Below are 19,053 nucleotides of genomic sequence, written 5' to 3' on the forward strand. Positions count from 1 at the left end.
GTCGCCGTTTCGGCCCCGCACCGATGTTTTGTCTAGCTCCGCAACAATGGCCATTAATTAAGAGGTACAGGTAATAATGATCGATGCAATCTCGATGACCGGCCAGAGAAACACCAGATAATTGTTGCGGAGGTACAGGTTGTATTCATTTTTTTTTTTTGAAATGAGGTACAGGTTGTATTCGTTGCAGAGGAAGCCCAGGCGAAACCTCCCTTCCCAAAGACAAGAAGCTCAAGAATTGAAACTCTGAAGCAAACAAGCAGATCACCATGGTTGATGATCTTCCACTCTATGTCCTCTTAGCCCTTCCACTCATCGCCTTCCTTTTCCTCTGCCTCCACCGTTCGAGGCACGCACATGCCACCGGCAGGCTCCCTCCGTCGCCATGGGCGCTGCCGGTCATCGGCCACATCCACCACCTCGCCGGCGCGCTCCCGCACCGCGCGATGCGCGACCTCGCGCGGCGCCTGGGCCCGCTCATGCTGCTCCGCCTCGGCGAGCTCCGCGTCGTGGTGGCGTCCTCGGCCGACGCGGCGCGCGAGGTGATGAGGACGCACGACCTGGCCTTCGCCTCGCGGCCCATCAACCCGACGGGCAGGATCCTGCTGGGCGAGCACAGCGACGGCCTCGTGGCCGCCCCCTACGGCGAGGGGTGGCGCCAGCTCCGCAGGATCTGCACCACGGAGCTCTTCAGCGCGCGCCGCGTCCGGTCCTTCCGGGCCGTGCGCGAGGAGGAGGTCCGCCGCCTCCTCCAGTCCGTGGCGGCGGCGGCCTCGCCGGTGAATCTGAGCGGGATGATAGCGGCGTACGTGGCCGACGCGTCGGTGCGCGCCATCATCGGCAGCAGGTTCAGGGACAGGGAGACTTTCCTGCGGCTGCTGGAGCGGCGGATCAAGATCATGCCGGCGAGCAGCTTGCCGGACCTCTTCCCCTCTTCGCGCTTGGCGATGCTCGTCAGCCCGACACCGCGCTTGGTGAGGCGCGAGCGCGAGAAGATGATGGCCTTCGTCGACACCATCATCCAGGACCACCAAGACAACAGAGCCTCGGGCGGCGACGATGAGGAGGAGGATTTGCTGGACGTGCTGTTGAGGATACAGAGGGAGGAGGCGCTGGATCCGCCCCTCACCACCGAGAACATCAAGGCCGTGATACTCGTAAGTAAAATATAATTAAGATTTCTCCCAGCGCAGCGCCAATGGATGATTTTGTTGTTGTGTGATTCTGATTCCCACTCCTACAGGATATCTTCGCCGCGAGCAGCGAGACATCCGCCACGACCCTTCACTGGATCATGGCGGAGCTCATGCGGAACCCGAGAGTGATGAGCAAGGCGCAGGACGAGGTCCGGCGAGTCCTCGCCGGGCAGGAGACGGACACGGAGGATAGCCTGAGCGAGCTACGCTACCTGCCGCTCATCATCAAGGAGGCGCTCCGGCTGCACCCGCCGGCGCCGCTGCTGATTCCGCGGGAGTGCCGGAGCCCGTGCAGGGTGCTCGGGTTCGATGTGCCGGCGGGGGCAATGGTGCTCGTCAACGCGTGGGCGATCGGCCGGGACCCGAGCTACTGGGACGCGCCGGAGGAGTTCGTGCCGGAGCGATTCGAGGGCAGCGACGTCGACTTCAAGGGGACGGACTTGGAGTTCATCCCGTTCGGCGCCGGGCGGCGGATGTGCCCGGGGATAGGGTTTGGGCTGGCCAACATGGACCTCGCGCTCGCGTCCCTGCTGTACCACTTCGACTGGGAGCTGCCGGGCGGGACGGAGCCCGGCGAGCTGGACATGACGGAGGCGCTCGGGATCACGACCCGCCGCCTCTCCCACCTCGTGCTCCTTCCCACGGTCCGCGTGCCGGTGCGCAGGGAGTAAATTATTAGCCCTTCTGTGCCCGGGCTGGGCCTGTGAGTGTGATCTACCACGTGCATAGTCACGTGTGTAATGAATTGATTGGGGGTGTGTTGGTTGTTGGGATGGATGGAGATGGAATGCAACGGCTCCTCCATTTTTCATTTTTTACCGGTGTTTGGTTGAGGAACGGTTGAATGTAATTTCTCCAGTAAGAGAATATTCCCTCGAGATGCTGCACCAGCCCATCCCATTCTTTTCACCCGACCCGACGTGCTCGTCCCGGTTGGATGGCGTCTTCTCCCATTTATCACTCGAGTCTCTTTCTCTTATCTCTCTCCCGAGTGGCAGATGACCAAGTGCTCACCGGCGCTTCAGCCCGATGTAGGAACGTGCACTCGCAGGAGCGTGGGCTCCCGGACGGCATGGCAGCGCAACTGCAAGGGGTCGCCGGGCTACAAGTGCAAAGGCAACAATGCTGAGGGCTGCGAGGTACCTGCAGCGGCATTGCTGCAGGGCGCAGGTAGCAGGCAACTACGACAAGGATGCAAAGATGCATTTTGGATCATGAACCATTTTTTTTTATTTTGCATCAAAATCCAATGGAGCAGGATAAAAAAAATAAAGAATTAAGGCCATGTTTGATTTTTTCAGTTTAAGTCATAAGTTCCGTCGCATCGTATGTTTAAACACCAATTAGAAGTACTAAACATAAATTTATTACAAAACTAATTTCATAAGCCACGACTTAATCATAAGATGAATCTATTAAGTCTAATTAGTCCATAATTTTGATTAATAATTGCTACAGTAACCATCTGCTAATTATACTTGATAAATTCATCTAGAGCCCTAATTGCAATATATGCAATTAGTTTTATATTAAATTGATTTCTGAATATTTGAATTGACATCTGAATATTCGATGTGACATCTACTTAAAAAACCAAACGAGACCTAACTGCAGCAAGAGTAAAAGACGGAGGAAATCGATTGCTCATCTACAGTGGTGGACACAAAGTTTAAAGTCAGGAGGGGCTTGGTTCTTCCTCCTCATCATCATCTCCACTCATTTATTCTCTTTATCTTCATCATTTTTTCTCTTTTCTTTTCATTAGGGAAGTTTGTTTGGGGTGGGGGGGGGGGGGGCTCTCTTAAATCCGCCCCTGCTCAACCAGGGTGAGCGGATGTAGTCATGCGGGTGAATAATTCCGATCGCTGGCCATGTGGAAAGACTTCGGCCAAGAAATGGATGGAAAGAGGAGGAAAGGTTGGGTGGCTGACAAGTGGACCATGCAGGTGGATCTAGAAATAGATTAAGGGGGCTTGATTTTCTTCTTCCTACTCCTTTCTTTCTTCTTCTTCCTCCTTTCTTCTAAAAAATGGTGGGGGAGGAGGGCTCCATTGTTTATGGTGTTTATGGGTCTAGGCCCACCGTTACATCCACCCCAGTAACTGTAACTGTGGTTAATAGCTCATTCTGTTCTATCCTCGTCCCTATGACTAAATGCAAAATGGAATCGTTTCATCACTCCAACTAATACAGAGAACATGGAACCGCTCCATCACTGAATTTTAGAATGGATTCATCTTACTTTCCAAGCAAACGAACATGAACTTCTTTTGTTTGGCTTCGTTATGTTCAAAACAAAACAAAAAAAAAACAAACTTGGTGACTGATTGATGTCAGCACCATGTTGAGCAACTGACGTGAAAAGGCAGCATGGTGTTCGCATCCGAACGCCACTGTGGGCCTTGTGCTTGCTGGCCCGGCATACAACCCAGTTTGTTTCAGCCTAGAATTGTGACTGGTGGTGAGCCCAACTCTTTGCGTGTGTTTTTTTTTGGAACAGTCGTTTCTAAATTTTGACTCTAGCTAGCTAGCTTACTTCTGGGCGAGTTGAGTTACCCCAGGCCAGCACTATTTCACACTGGTTTTCGCCCTATGTAGCATGTCATTGATATGATACATATGTATAACTCACGGGTCACGGCAAATGCATGCTTATGGGAAAAAAAAAGTAACCCAAGAATTAAGAACAATCTGGGTTTTGTACTGAATAAGATGATATATTGGATGATTATTTACAAATAATAATTCATTCATCGATGGAGGACTTCCAGGCCCAAACAATTACTTACTACAGAGTATGTAGGAAGTTGATTTACAAAAAAATCATCTATCAAGTAGTACATTGCATTGCATACACGCCCATATGCATGTGTATCGGGCGGGCACAGTTCCTGAGGCTGCGGCGGCGCTGCTAGCTGCTGCTGACATGCCCATCTTTCCTTCCAGAAGATCCCCCTCCACCTGGCCATCCCAACGCACGCATGGACGCCATGCACGGCCCTGCTGATGACATGGGAAGTATCAACACATGAGACAGGAACGTTGAAACGTATGTAGATTCATGGCGGTGTGGACGCATGCACCGCCGCGCGCGGCTCTCGTGCGTCAGTTACCACTTACCTGGCTTTTCTATCTCATCATCAGAGCACCATGTCCTTGATGAGATCGAAATGCGGGTAGTCGCCGTCCTCCGACGCGCGGCGGCAGTGAATCTGGACGGCAGGAACCTCTGCTTTGTCGTCGTCCGGCGAGGCCGGCGGCGGCGGCGGCAGCGCCTGCAGCGGCACTACATGCGCCGCGGCAGCTGGCGCGGGTGACGTCGACGATTCGCCAGCAGCGGCGCCGCCGTAGAGGCGGACCTTGCCGGGCATGGCCTGCATGGCGAGGTCGACCCGGCGCGGGAAGGAGAGGGGCGCAGCAGCAGCAGGGGCGCGCGGCACGCGGGGTGGCAGCGGCGGGAGGCCGTGGAGCGGCACGGGGTCGTTCTCGGCCCTGAGCTGTGCGGGGAAGTGCGCGAAGAAGCAGATCCGGCGCGGGCATCGCGGGCCGGCCTCGCACATGACGGTGCGGAAGCGCGCCGGGTGCAGCCAGAGCTCGAAGACGCCGTGCGCGTAGCGGCACCGGAGGCCGCGCACGCAGGATGGCGCCGCCCCCGTCCGCGCCAGGTGCTGCTGCTGCTGCGACTCGCGGAACGCCGGGCAGGTCACCGCCAGGTAGGAGAAGCTGCGCGGGTCGCGGCGGCGGGCGCGCTCCCCCTTGTGGGCGTACGGGCACGCCGTCCAGTCGTGGTTGCCCGCCTGCGGGCACCGCTGCACCTTGTACACGTACACCCAGAACGCGTCCGCCATGGCCGCCCACAGCCGGTGCCCGCGGTGCGCCCACGCGTACCACGTCGTGGGGTCGTCCGCGCCGCCGCCGCTCCACGCCGCCCACCCTCGGCACCTGCTATCCGCCGCCGCAGACATCATCATGTCCATGAACGATATATATAGTAGCCTAGTAGCTGCTACGTGTAATATAATTGTGTGTGCATGGTGTGTGTGTGTATATGTCAAGTGATTTGTTTGTGCACATGAAAATCTCTATGGCCCGGTGCCTGTATTTATAGGGGATCAGAAGCACTACTTTGGGGGTCTCGCTCGCCAGTGGGGCTGCATGTTTTGTCTCGTACCCATGTAGCTTTAAGATGCTGCTGTAGACTTTTAGGTGTTGGATATCTCAAATGACATGTACATACATCATCTACATTCTGGAACCTTCTCCCGGCAGACTTGCTTGTGTAAGAGACTATTTCCATGTCAGCGGTGGTGGGTAAAGGGTGGCCACGTAGGAGACATTTGTCCCATGCCAATGTGTGATATACTGTGGCAATTGTGCTGGCTGATGAGCTTGCCTATAAGTAAAGCAACCTGATTTAATTGGGTTGATATATATGTGTGTGTGTTCTTACCCATGATGAATACACACAAATGCATGCAACTTACCCATATGAGCACTTTCGGAGATCTTGAGATTGACGAAGTCACCATGTTATTCTGGCATATAAAAAAGTAGATCTAAATGAGACTTCCAACCAGCTCTTTTCATTATAATGGAATACATATGCCATTGAGAATAATAAAATATCGATGAATATGAGGATATATAGACCGGAAAAAATAATTAAGATAGATCGGGCATGGAAGATTGATTACAAGTATACTATCGGGTACCATAACTATGGGGCACCCTAACCCTAGGCTAAAACACGCGCAAAACATAATTCGGCACCCGGGCAGGATCCTTCCCGAACTCGGACGCCCGAAGCCTCTTTAGGCACGGAAAGCCCAAGACGCGCTTGGCCCATGGCCCAGCACCACGATTCGGCCGGCCTCGCTGACCGAAGACGAAATCTCCGCCTCGCTCGAGGGTCGCCCGTCGGGGCCCCTTGGTGCGAGGACGAAATCTCCGCCTCGCTCGAGGGTCGCCCGTCGGGGCCCCTTGGTGCGAGGACGAAATCTCCGCCTCGCTCGAGGGTCGCCCGTCAGGGCCCCTCGGTGCGAGGATGAACTCCGCCTCGCTCGAGGGTCGCCCGTCGGGGCCCCTCGGTGCGAGGACAGGTTCCGCCTCGCTCGAGGCTCCCTCGGCTGAGCCCTCCATGGGGCCTCGGTGTGGGGGAAATCTCCGCCTTGTTCGAGACTACCCTCGGCGGACGGAAGCTACGACTCAACCACCCCGCTGGACGGGACACATTTACTCGCCAACCACTCCGCGGTGGGGGGCGGGTGGCCGACGGTGTTAGGCGGCGTCAGCTGGCGTTGGCCATCATGCCACACAGCGGACGTGACTGGCGTCTCATCAGCCTGCACCCGCCACTGTGCCGCTATTCCCGGCGCGGGGCGGGACTGTGGAGCTCTGTGCGGACTTGACTGACACCCCCCACTACTGTGTCGCCTACCCCTTGTATTTTTCCTCTCTGCAGGACTTTCAGAGGGCATGGGCGGCGACCCTCGAACGCAGTACGGCTCTTGACCGGGGCAAGATTTGGGCGGCAGCACCCTCGATGCCTCACCTCATCCGACATGGGATTCTGCGCACTTCTACAGCCGTCACCATACCGTTGACTGGCGCCACAGGACAAGGACGCGCTCCGGGCATGGGTGGAAGGATTCGCAAGGACGATGGCCATGACTTGCGCCATGCCCCCACAGCGCTCGGCGATAGGGAGGACCAACTGTTCTCCCCCGGACCACGGGGGGAGAAGTGGACGCCCTCACTGATCCCCATGCATGTAACCCTACTTTTTTGAGTCTATAAAAGGAGGAAGGGGGAACGGATCGAACAAGGACGATGAGAACACATGCTCATCCCCACACACTCACACTCGATATTGGTGCTTGTCTCAATCAAACTCTAGCGCACCAAGGGACTTGGGAGCTTCCCTCCCTCTATCGCCGCAGCTTGTACCCCTACTACGAGCACTTAGGTGCAAGTAATACAGTGCATACCCCTCTGCTGGACGTACGGCCTCATCGGCCGGAACCAGGATAAACCCGGTGTCATTGTGTTTCTTCTTGCATCAACCATCTGGGGGCAGGGACACGCAGCATATTCACTAGTTTGTGCTAGACCGCGAGGTCCGGACACCGACATATACTATGCAGAAATGATAAAAATTCAAGGACATGACATAGGGAGGAATAAAATAGTGGGGTAAGATTGAACACCAAGAAGTCAGAAGCACTACGTCATAATACCATATTAGTGACGGCTGTAAATCGACATTAGTGACGACTAAAATGCGCATCACTAAATTTTCGTCACTGATGTGTTCACATCAGTGACGCAAAAAAAGCCGTCACAAATGACTCACAAAGGTGACGGCTATTGAGTTTACCCGTCACCAATGACTTGCAAAGGTGACGACTGTTAAGTGTGAGGGCACGGATCCGGTGAGGGAGGACCGGATGAGGGAGAAGAGGGCGGCGGGCTGGCGGCGTCATGCAGGCGGCGGCGGCGGCGCACAGGAAGGAGAAGCAGAGGAGGGCTGGGGGCGCTCAGGGGTTCGGCCATGGGAGCGAACGGATTAGGGTTGGGGGCGCGGCGTTTGAGGGAGACGGCGGGAGGCTATCTTGGGCCAGATGAAAGGCCGTGGCGGCCCAGGCCCAGGTTGTGCACAAAATTTCTATTCTACCTGCTTTTAGATCCAAACCATTCACATCGGTGACGCGAATAAAAAAAAGAATGTCACCTATCAATTGCAACATTAGTGATGTAGCTTAGTTAGACCCGTCACTAATGACTAATCAGGTATTTTTAGTGACGTGCCTTAGTGAGAGCCGTCACTAATATGCTAGCTTGCTTAGACAAAGACATTAGTGACGTGTTATAAATTTGACCATCACTAATATCACATTAGTGATGCGACTATTTTCCATGTCACTAATGTATGTGTCTCCTTTCTTTGTTTCTTACGTAGTGAAGCTTGGAATTGAAAATAAGAGATCTTAATTGTGGTCGCAACGACGACATCGAGTGAGGGATGTGCTATTACCATAGGAGATAGGACAATACCTGAGACTGAGAGAGCTTGAAGAGCATTATGGCGATCTTCATTTCGAAGCATTGTGGTATCAGTGTTTTCTGATTGAAACCACCTACGGATACAAGAGCGATCATGGAGGGGAACACTTGGGTTGGGCACTATTTGTAGTCGCGGGCTAGCAGCAAGATGTCTATGCCACCATCACATTGACGTGTGTATGCGTGTCGCAATCGACAATATAGTTTGCGTGTAGATAATTTTCGCACACGAATTTTCCGGTGGCAATTGTATAGTACACTAATAATGAAGCAAACTATAGAAATACAATAAATCAGTAGCAGGGGTCATCCTACGGGCAAAAAACAATTACTTGCACCTCTTGGTACTTCCTTTTCTGGATCAAGTGTTTTGTCCTAGCTAATATTGCTGTAATGTCGTACCATGATCGAAGAGTTTATCAACTTGATACAGGCTTAAATATTCATATATCTAGCCAAGTTAATATATAAATTGACTATACTTATTATTTCCAGGTTATAGAATTGTAACTTGTGAGTGGTTAAAATATACGTATGAATTTAAAATATGTGATGATTATACAATGTTAAGTTAACACACTTTTTCTTACATCTCAACTAGATTGTGAGTGGTCAAAATATATATGTGATGGACCTAATAATTTTAGTTAACTGAATTTTACTGATTTTTGTTTCATGTATATATCAACATTGTCACGCATGAAAATAAAGCATGGGCACGCGCATACAAATCACGAACGACTGTAGTTCGTGTCATATATATCGTCTGATTATAGTGTTGTTTCCAAAAAACCGGTGTGCAGGCCGGCCAGCACCTTGTTTGTGCCCTTGATTATTAAAGATAGTTTTCCATCCAGACAAACAAACTGCCCTCCGTTATCATTATTGCCAAAGTACACTGCTTTAATTTACACATCAACAGTGACACGTATAGTACATGCCGGCCCCAATGTACTACGCGCGTGCGTACAGCCTGCCTGCCTGCCAGAGATGGCACCGCCTGCATTTGCTTATCCGACACTGCAACCTAACTTGACTTGCGACGATCAAATCGTTCCAAAAGGTAGAAGAAAAGATGGTAATAACTAACTGGGAATATATCAGGTGCAAACCAACCACTCTGTGCAAACTTCTCTACTGGCCGAAAGCGTTTCCGATCCAATGTAGTAGCCTAGCGGATGGCGTCAAAAATTAAAGCTAGCGCCCGTGTTGGTGTGATGAAACAGCTAGCTATAGCGAAACCTCGCCGCGCGCCGGGGAAACGGCAGCATCGTCTACGGCCGCCCGCAGGCCGCAGCCGCACCGTCGCGTGCATGCTGCTGGGTCGGCCGGGACAAGTAGTGGATGCAGGCCGGCGGCATGCAGGCCTCGCCTCGTATCTCGCCGGCGGCACGGATCGGACCTGACCTATCTAGCAGGTGAGGAATTAAGAAGCCCCGGCCGCTCTCCCTCTTGGTGCAGGCAAGGACGAAAATTAAAGGCCGACGACGTGGTCATCATCGATCATGCATCATCAGCTACAGAGACGTCGATCGTCGCCGCGGCGCGTGCAGCTAGCCATGGAACGAACGGCGGATCGGAGATGCATGGCGAGCGCCGCGCGCAGGCCCGGCGACGATGCGCGCGGCCGTAATTTCCGTTGGGCAAGCCGACAGATCCCACCAGCATGCACTTGCGCGCGGCGGATCGGATGCATGCGCGGGTCGTCGTCATGCTGCTGCACGCCTTCGATCGGAGAGAGAAAGAGATGGGCGGGCCCATGGCAGCTTCGCTAGTTGGCTCGAACCCAACCCTCCACGCTAACTCGGTCAGCATGAAGGGAGCCCATCGCCATCATCAATCAGTACTTCTACGGAAACGGGCCGAATTGTTGTTGTCTTGGCAGGCTGGCGGGCCGATCTACTCCCTCCGTCCCAAAATAAATACAATTCTAAGACTAGACACACAAATCAATGTATAGTGTGAAATTACCAAAATACTCTTTATCTTTTATGAAAAGAATCTACATAATATCTTGTCTTTTTTGTAAGAAGTCTCCGAAAACTCTTGTCTTTTGTAGTAGTTGGACCAAAATAGCACTCTTTTGTGGGATAAATTTTAAATTGTGTAATTATTTTGTGACGGAGAGAGCACGTGGGAAAGGCGAATTCTTGCAGGACCTGCCACGTGCACTGACCTCGCCGTCGGTGGGCCTGCGAGGGGCGGACGTCCACCTGCACGGACCATTCCTCGTGGTGCCGCAGAGGCAGAGAGAGCTCTGACTCTCACAAACGCGCACATGTTCTCGTTATTATTATCCACACGAAAACAAAATCCGTCTGGCTCTTTATTTTGTTCAGCGAAATCGATCCACCACCAGCATCTTCGCCTGCTGATGCCGGAGCAACTGAGATGCTCGGCACCGCGGCCAGATTCCTCTGCATCAACTACTAATCCTCCTTTAACTAAATCCAACAAATCCACGAGAAAAGGACGTCGTCCTTTTTCTGAATCCTCTGAGGGACAGCCGGACAGGGCCTGCCCTACCGTCTTCAGTTCTTGGCAAGCACAACCAACGAACCAACCAACCGGACGAGGAGAGGAGCCGGGCATATTCTCTCTTCCCCTTCCGTTTCTCCTCCAAACACCGCGCCCGGAAAGCGACGCCAGCCGTAGGCGAGGGAGGCGTCCGCTCTTCTTCCTTGCCGAGCGCCAGCCGTACGTTTCCTGGACCTTCCAGTCTGAGCCCCCCATTTCGTTCATCCAGAGTCCCTCTCAGTCTCTCCTCGCGCCTCGAGCTCCCTGGAAGGTCAAATCCTTCGCCCCCCAAGTTTCTTCTCCCCCTAATCTTTGTGCTTCTATTCATGCGTTTGATTCTGGAGCTGCTACCTGTTAATGCTCCTTCTCCCTGCATTTTGGAGCTCTAGATTGTCAGTGCCCCCATCAATTTAGTTGCTCTGTTGGTCTTCTCGTCGTGTGTATCCATGGATTGGGATTCAGTTTGGATTTATGCTTCATTTGATTGAAATTCAGTTTGGATGTGGCTGCAGGTTCATGGGGAGATGGACGTGCACCGGCGTGGTGGCTCTCGTACTCTTGCTGTCTGCTGCTGCTCATGGAAGAGGTAGTTCCATGTGATCCTCCGGGTTCAGTTTACAGTTTACGTGCTTGCTGGGTTCCAACATCGAGTTAGCTTAAACAATGACAAATGAGATACTCATTCTACTTTTTACTGTTTCCAATGAATGGGTTCAGCGTGCCAATGCATTCCACCACAACAACATAGTATTTTTTCCCAAGCAAATTGGGGTAGGCTAGAGATGAAACCCGAAAGAAATAAGTTCAAGGTTCAGGCACATTGATAGCTAGTCTCCAAGCGCTCCTATCCAAAGCTATCTCTTTAGAGATATTCCAATTCTTAAGGTCTCTTTTAACCGACTCATCCTACGTCAGTTTAGGTCTACCTCTACCCCTCTTTACATTATCGACCCGCTCAAGAACCCCATTACGCACCGGCGCCTCAGGAGGCCTTCGTTGGACATGTCCAAACCATCTCAGCCGATGCTGGGTAAGTTTCTCCTCAATTGGTGCCACCCCGACCCTATCCCGAATAACTTCGTTCCGGACTCTATCCCTCCTTGTGTGCCCGCAAAACCACCGCAACATCCGCATCTCTGCTACACTCAGTTGCTGGACATGTCGCCTTTTTGTAGGCCAACATTCAGCACCGTATAACATCGCTGGACGAATTGTTGTCCTATAGAATTTGCCTTTTAGCTTTTGTGGCACCCTCTTGTTACAAAGGATTCCAGAAGCTTGCCGCCATTTCAACCAGCCAGCTGAAATTCTATGCCTAACATCTTCATCAATGTCGCCATCCTTTTGTAGCACCGATCCTAAATACCGAAAAGTATCCTTCTGGACCACCACTTGCCCATCTAGACTAATGTCTCCCCCTTCATGCCTAGTCGCGCTGAAATCGCACATCATATACTCGGTCTTGGTCCTACTAAGTCTGAACCCTTTCGACTCTAACGTGCGTCTCCACAGCTCTAACTTCCTATTAACCCCTGCCCTACTCTCGTCAACTAGCACCACATCATCAGCAAAGAGCATACACCAAGGGATCTCACCTTGTATATCCCTTATGACCTCATCCATCACTAAAGCAAATAAATAAGGGCTCAATGCTGATCCCTGATGTAGGCCTATGTTAATAGAAAAGTCAGTGGTGTTGCCATCACATGTCCGGATAAACGTCGTCGCATCCTTGTACATATCCTTAATGAAGGTAATGTACTTAGTTGGGACTTTGTGCTTCTTCAAGACCCACCACATGACATTTCTCGGTACTTTGTCATATGCCTTCTCAAGGTAAATAAAGACCATGTGCAAGTCCTTCTTCTGCTCCCTATATCTCTCCATCAATTGTCGTATTAAGAAAATCGCCTCCATGGTTGACCTTCCAGGCATGAACCCAAATTGGTTTTGGGTCACACTTGTCACTCTTCTTAGGCGATGCTCGATAACCCTCTCACAAAGCTTCATCGTATGGCTCATCAGCTTAATCTCACGGTAGTTAGTACAACTTTGAACATCGCCCTTGTTTTTGAAGATAGGTACTAATATACTTCTCCTCCATTCTTCCGGCATCTTGTTTGACCGAAAAATGAGATTAAAAAGATTAGTTAACCATACTATTGTTCTATCTCCTAGGCATCTCCACACCTCAATGGGGATACCATCAGTGCCCATCGCTTTACCTCCCTTCATCCTCTTCAATGCCTCCCCGATCTCTACCTCCTGAATTCTCCTCACAAAACGTCTGTTGGTATCGTCAAAAGAGTCATCTAACTCAAGGGTAGGGCTCTCACTCTCCACATTAAACAACTTGTCAAAGTACTCTCTCCATCTATCCATGATCTCCTCATCCTTCACTAGCAGTCGATCTGTCCCATCCTTAATGTATTTGATTTTGTTGATGTCCCTTGTCTTCCGCTCGCAGATCCTAGCCATCCTATAAATATCCTTCTCCTATTCTTTCGTGCCTAGCCGCTGATACATGTCATCATACGCCTTACCATTTGCTATACTCACAGATCGCTTTGCAACCCTCTTTGCTAATTTATAGCCCTCGATGTTGGCTGCACTCTTGTCAAGGTGGAGGTGCTTGAAACACTCATTCTTCTCCTTAATAGCCCTTTGCACATCGTCGTTCCACCACCAGGTGTCTTTCCCCTCCTGTTTGCCTCCCCTACTCACGCCAAACACCTCTGAGGCCACCTTCTGGACACATGTTGCCATCTTTAGCCACATGTCATCTGCGTCTTCTCCTTCCCAAAGCCCCTCACCTAGCATCATTTCCTTAAACGCTTGTGCCGCTTCCCCTCTAAGCTTCCACCACTTTGTTCTCGCAATCTTGGCACGTTTGTCCCGGTGGACACATACCCGAAGACGAAAGTCCGCCACCACAAGCTTGTGTTGAGGGACAACACACTCCCCAGATATCACCTTACAATCTAAGCAATCACGTCTATCCTTCCTCCTATCAAGGATAAAGTCGATCTGGCTCGAGTGTTGTCCACTACGAATCACAAGATGAGATTATCTCTTCTTAAACACGGTATTCGCTATCAACAAGTCGTAGGCTAACGCGAAGTTCAACACATCCTCCCCCTCTTGACTCCTGCTACGATACCCAAAATCCCCGTGCACTCGCTCAAACCCTACATTATTCGCACCCACATGGCCGTTGAGATCTCATATAAAGAGTTTCTCGTTGGTAGGCACGGTACTAACTATGCTATCTAGATTTTCTCAGAACTACATCTTGGTGCTCTCATTAAGGCCTACCTGAGGGGCATAGGTACTGATCACATTCAAAACCGTATCTCCAACTACCAACCGGATTAGGATAATCCGGTCGCCTTGCCTTCTAACCTCTACGACTCCATCCTTAAGGCTCCTATCAATCAAGATGCCTACACCATTTCTACCCGGAGTTGCTCCCGTGTACCAAAGATTGAAGCCAGTATCCTTAACCTCCTTCGCCTTCTGGCACTTCCATTTAGTCTCATGAACGCATAGAATATTTACACGCCTCCTAATTGCTGCATCAACTAGCTCTCGCAACTTACCCGTTAGGGACCCTACGTTCCAGCTACCTATACGAATCCTAGTTGGCTCGGCTAGCTTCCTTACCCTTCGCACCCGTCGAGAGAAGTGCGAAGACCCTTGCTCATTTTTCACTACACCCGGGCGTAGATGTAGTGCGCCATTCAGGTGACGACCCGACCCTTACTCACTTATCATCGTACCCAGGTCACGATACGACGCGACCTTGATGGGTTGGCGACCCGACCCTTGCCCATTTATCACCACACCCGGGTTCCGATGTAGCGCGTCGCTAAGAGGGTTACGCCCCAACGAGTTTCTTGTGGGTTTCAAATCCATTAGAGTGGCTATTTTTTATGCCGGTTTGCCAAAACTTAACGCAACCCTCCTCCTTTACCCAGGCTTGGGACCGGCTATGCTGAGACGACTCAGGAGGGAGAGAGTCTTCCAGTCAGCATAGGCGGAGTTGTGCCAATACATTCAAAAAAAAAGTATTTTTTTTGTGCCAATGCATTCCAAAAAAAAAATCTAAATTGTGTAATTTTTTTAAAGATTTAAATAGTGTAATTTTGTGTAGAGAAAAGGGGCACCTTCCAGCTGACTGATGGAATCGCACTGTTTTGGCTATTGGTGAGTGGGGACAACCCAGCAACTGAGCCAATTTAGGGGATCCACACAAAAGCGTACACACATCTAGAAAAAAAGGTTTTAATTTTGTCAAGAAGAGAGGGAAAGTAGGTAGTGTATCAGTGGCCAACAGTTGTTATTCCCTACAACCTTGCTGATATATATAGTGGGGGTCCTAATTGCTGGAAAGGAAGCCATGATTGGCGGCCCTCCAAAACAAAGGAAGTAGATGGGTTGATGAACTACAACCGCAAAGAATCATTGTCGTGGCTCTAAGAGGAGGGCCACAGCCGGGTGGCGTAGTGCACCCGCCTAATCCCAGAGGGTGGTTACTCGGAAAAGTGCAAGCGATTCCTCAGATCTACTCATGAAGCAAGAACACAAGAACACACGAGGATTTAGAGTGGTTCGGGCCGCCGGAGCGTAATACCCTACGTCCACTGAGAGTTCTATTGCTCTAGAGTTCGTGGATGAGTCTATCCTCTGCCTCTAAGCCCCTTTTGAGACTTGAGTTCTTCTCTAACGGGCGTCTCCCTTTTATAGCGCAAGGGAGGCGCGTACACAGGTGTTGGACCCCGACAGGTGGGCCCAATGAGGATGTATAGTATACCACAAAAAAGACATTAACAGTGCTTTGTGAATCTCTTGCCGGATATGTTTTATCGCCCTGCAGACTCTCTGACCGAGGGGGGGTCTTCACATGTCCCATCGGCGAGGAGCCCGTTGAGGCGGTGTAGGTTGCGGCGTAGACTATTGGGTCTCCCGCGTAGGCGTCATGATACTCCGTCGCCGAGCTGTCGTGTCTAACTGGCGTTGCAGACTGACGCGCGTGAGTGGGTGGCGCCAGCGGCTGCACTGTGCGCCTTGGTAACGCGCGATCAACAGTACAGCCTGACAAAAGTCACCTCGGGCTCTGCTGTGGCAGAGCGCACTTAACGCCTCCCGCATTAAATGCGGTAGGTGGGCGAGTCTTCCCGAGGAAGCCTCGCAGCCGCGCGCGTGCCTGCGCCTGCGGATACGTGGCGGCTCCGGACCCCCCCAGGCGGGGTGTCTGTTCCCTCCCCGCTGAGGGGTCCGGATAGTATATGGGGTCCGGGACCCCGTGGGGGTCCGGGGCCCCGGCTGTTTTGGCTGAGCGCTCCCTTCTCCGGGACACGTGGTGTCACCGGACCTGTCCCCGAGCGGGAAGCGGTCCGGGACCGCTGGTGAGATGGAGCCGGACCCTAGGGGTCCGGCTGCTCAGCCCCTTAGGGCGTAGTTACGGATAACTACGCGAGTCTTGACACAGCAAGAGGGTGTACCCTAGTCCAGAGGTACCGACAATCATTATAGATTGTTTTTTATGTCGATCTTGCACTCAGGAGTTTAGCATCCTGATCATGGAATCAAATTCTAAATATTTATGAAGTCTCAGATATTTCATTGCTGTATTATTATTGCAATTATTCAAGATGATCCATGTCATCATGGTTAGCCAATCATCTGATTTTCATAGAATTCGGATTCAGGGTTCTGATGTGGGTGATATTGAGACTCCAATAAGTGTTATCTATCGCACATTGACCATAATATGTTTGGGCATGAATATTTTATGTTTTATGAAACTATTGACTCAGTGATTTATGCTTGAGCTTAAAGATGTAATAATTTACAAGGCCAAAGAAGCTTCCTTTTCAGTTGGAAGAAGGGGCTATTATAGTCACTTCTATTCTATAAGGCTAAAGCCAATTAAAATTGAGAAGCTTAAACCAATTTCTCCTTGCTTTCGGTTTATATAGGGTTGATCACATTATCTAAGCTTATTCAGACAGGGCCAGCGACACCAATTCTGTTGATCATCTTCTTATAATATAGTGTCTGTAGCCAATACTTGTTTTTAATCTTCTATCGTTCAACATCAAAACAAGCCTACAATTTTCTTGATCACAGAGCTGCCTGTCAAGAAAAGTGGCCATAGTTTTGTCTACAATCACACTCTTGCAAAAACTCTTGTGGAATATGCTTCAGCGGTAAGTTAAAACCTTTCCTAATTTTTTTCACAACTTTGTTCTGAACTGAATATTCACAGTTTCCAGGTGTTTCCTACTTCTATGAAAGTAAACTTAAGCTGATGGTGCTGTACTATCTATAGGTGTATATGACAGATTTAACTGCTCTGTATACATGGACATGCTCAAGATGCAATGACCAGACCCAAGTAAGAAACTATCAAGTTCGCTTGCACTCACTGACTGAACCATTTGCCCTTTTTAAAATACAAAGTTTTTCTCTTAAATGGGCATTGGCCAGGATAAATAGTTTCTAGTTTGATATGGTTTCCAACTTTTGAAATAGGGCTTTGAGATGAGATCTCTAATTGTTGACGTGGAGAACTGCTTGCAGGTTCCTTTCTCACCACAGTTTGAATTCAGTTATCATACCTAGCAATATTTTCATGATAAATCGTTCCCTTTACCTACCATTCTTTGGTTGAATAATGTGGTAGGCGTTTGTTGGTGTAGCTCATAATCTAAATTCAATTGTTGTTGCAATCAGAGGAACTCAAGAGAACAGGTGATTGGCTGCTTTTGCTTCTATTGTTCCCAGTTAGACTAATTCTGGTTTACATGTTTCTATTTTCAGTTCAAATGTGATTCACTTTTAGATTTGATTAATCAGTGTACAGAATTGGATCAAGGACTTGATATGGAAGCAGCTTGATCTAAGCTATCCAAACATGCCAAATGCAAAGGTTAGTGCGAATGAAATAACTCTTTCCTTTTCTTTTTTTTTTGGGTGGGGGAAGCAAAAGGTTGAATATTCATATGTTTGTACTACTATGGTTAAAGGTGCACAGTGGATTTTTCTCCTCCTATAATAATACAATTTTGCGTCTAGCTATCACAAGTGCTGTTCGCAAGGCCAGAAAATCATACGGGAATATCAATGTCATAGTGACGGGCCACTCAATGGGAGGAGCCATGGCTTCTTTTTGTGCACTCGACCTTGCTGTAAGGCTTTAGAGATTCATGCTGCGTTCTCTTAAATCCTTTTGGATTGTAATCCTGGACCAAGTTTAAGCAAAACATTTTCACAGATGAAACTTGGAAGTGACAGTGTGCAACTCATGACGTTCGGGCAGCCTCGTGTTGGCAATGCTGCATTTGCCTCATATTTTTCCAAATATGTGCCCAACACAATTCGAGTGACACACGGACATGATATCGTGCCACATTTGCCGCCTTATTTCTCCTTTCTTCCCCAGCTGACATTCCACCACTTCCCAAGAGAGGTATACCTTGCATGTGAACTTCACAAAACTTCTCTTTCTACGTACTACATTATGTACATGTATAACCTTCATGTTTATGAAATTTCAGGTATGGATCCATGATTCCAAAGGCAACACAACTGAACAGATTTGTGACGATAGTGGTGAAGACTCGAAGTGCTGCAGGTTTGATTGCTCTTATCTTCCTGGCAAATGTAGTTTCTCTGTAGCTTCTGTTGCAACATTTTCTTCCTCATTTGTGGTTTTAGGTGCGTCTCTATGTTCAGCTTGAGCATTCAGGACCATTTCACCTACCTGGGAGTTGATATGGAAGCAGATGACTGGAGCACCTGTAGAATCATTGGAGCTCAAAGCGTTCAGAAATTCCGGAAGGAGCTCACTAGCAGCATTATCATGACAATGCACAATGTCGACGTCTCCATTGTTGATCCTAGCGTACAGACAGATTTGAACAGTTTTAGATAGCCACAGCATTCCTTTATACAAATTCAGAGCAAAAAGCAAAGCCTTGTTTTTCTCTTGAAGAAGAATGGTAAAGTAGTTCAGCTTGAGGATTTCATTCTGCTTGGGACAATACTTTTGATGTCTTGTAAATGTGTAGGACTGTAGATATGTACATAAGCAAGATATAGATTCCTTCTGTTTGGATGATGATGTCCTCAATAGATATTACTAATAAAATTAGATGTATTATTCCTTCATATTAGATGCATGCTGTAAACTTGCAATAAAATTAGAATAATCACATTGATACATGGTATCTATGTTTGCAAGAATGCCAGCAAAACCTCGACGTATTAACGT

At 49.8% G+C, this 19,053-nt stretch overlaps 3 protein-coding genes across 6 annotated transcripts; 2 read left to right on the top strand and 1 right to left on the bottom strand.

Annotated features, from left to right (window-relative positions):
* On the top strand, positions 1 to 2,086 carry LOC120694792 (desmethyl-deoxy-podophyllotoxin synthase-like). Its single transcript, XM_039978063.1, has 3 exons — positions 1 to 132; positions 169 to 1,157; positions 1,244 to 2,086. The coding sequence occupies exons 2-3, from the start codon at positions 270 to 272 to the stop codon at positions 1,865 to 1,867; spliced, it is 1,512 nt and encodes a 503-aa protein (XP_039833997.1). The 5' UTR covers positions 1 to 132; positions 169 to 269; the 3' UTR covers positions 1,868 to 2,086.
* Positions 2,087 to 4,336: 2,250 nt separating this feature from the next.
* On the bottom strand, positions 4,337 to 5,122 carry LOC120695611 (zinc finger CCCH domain-containing protein 20-like). The gene has a single exon (XM_039978813.1). It carries the CDS (start codon positions 5,042 to 5,044, stop codon positions 4,337 to 4,339), a length of 708 nt encoding a protein of 235 aa, XP_039834747.1. The 5' UTR covers positions 5,045 to 5,122.
* Positions 5,123 to 10,793: 5,671 nt separating this feature from the next.
* LOC120694793 (lipase-like) lies at positions 10,794 to 18,950 on the top strand. Of its 4 annotated transcripts, none has more exons than XM_039978066.1 (11): positions 10,794 to 11,046; positions 11,288 to 11,361; positions 16,908 to 16,987; positions 17,110 to 17,175; positions 17,313 to 17,360; positions 17,464 to 17,531; positions 17,637 to 17,709; positions 17,807 to 17,968; positions 18,055 to 18,249; positions 18,338 to 18,414; positions 18,498 to 18,950. In XM_039978066.1, the coding sequence occupies exons 2-11, from the start codon at positions 11,292 to 11,294 to the stop codon at positions 18,712 to 18,714; spliced, it is 1,056 nt and encodes a 351-aa protein (XP_039834000.1). In that variant the 5' UTR covers positions 10,794 to 11,046; positions 11,288 to 11,291; the 3' UTR covers positions 18,715 to 18,950. The 4 variants fall into 4 exon arrangements, with proteins under 4 accessions (XP_039834000.1, XP_039833998.1, XP_039834001.1 ...); XM_039978064.1 differs by having other exon boundaries at positions 10,796 to 10,955; XM_039978067.1 differs by having other exon boundaries at positions 10,798 to 10,955; positions 17,054 to 17,175.
* The last annotated feature ends 103 nt before the right edge of the window (positions 18,951 to 19,053 follow it).

This window comes from Panicum virgatum, chromosome 2K (genome assembly GCF_016808335.1).
Source record: "Panicum virgatum strain AP13 chromosome 2K, P.virgatum_v5, whole genome shotgun sequence".
Classification (NCBI taxonomy): domain Eukaryota; kingdom Viridiplantae; phylum Streptophyta; class Magnoliopsida; order Poales; family Poaceae; genus Panicum; species Panicum virgatum.

Bases quoted from the DNA above. Each gene is read 5' to 3' on its own strand.
- LOC120694793 (XM_039978065.1), top strand. From the start codon at position 11,133: ATGCTCCTTCTCCCTGCATTTTGGAGCTCTAGATT. The intron at 17,710-17,806 runs GTTAGTGCGAAT...CTATGGTTAAAG, and splicing joins CAAACATGCCAAATGCAAAG to GTGCACAGTGGATTTTTCTC. The intron at 18,250-18,337 runs GTATACCTTGCA...ATGAAATTTCAG, and splicing joins TCCACCACTTCCCAAGAGAG to GTATGGATCCATGATTCCAA.
- LOC120695611 (XM_039978813.1), bottom strand. From the start codon at position 5,044: ATGGCGGACGCGTTCTGGGTGTACGTGTACAAGGTGCAGCGGTGCCCG.
- LOC120694792 (XM_039978063.1), top strand. From the start codon at position 270: ATGGTTGATGATCTTCCACTCTATGTCCTCTTAGCCCTTCCACTCATC. The intron at 1,158-1,243 runs GTAAGTAAAATA...CCACTCCTACAG, and splicing joins ACATCAAGGCCGTGATACTC to GATATCTTCGCCGCGAGCAG.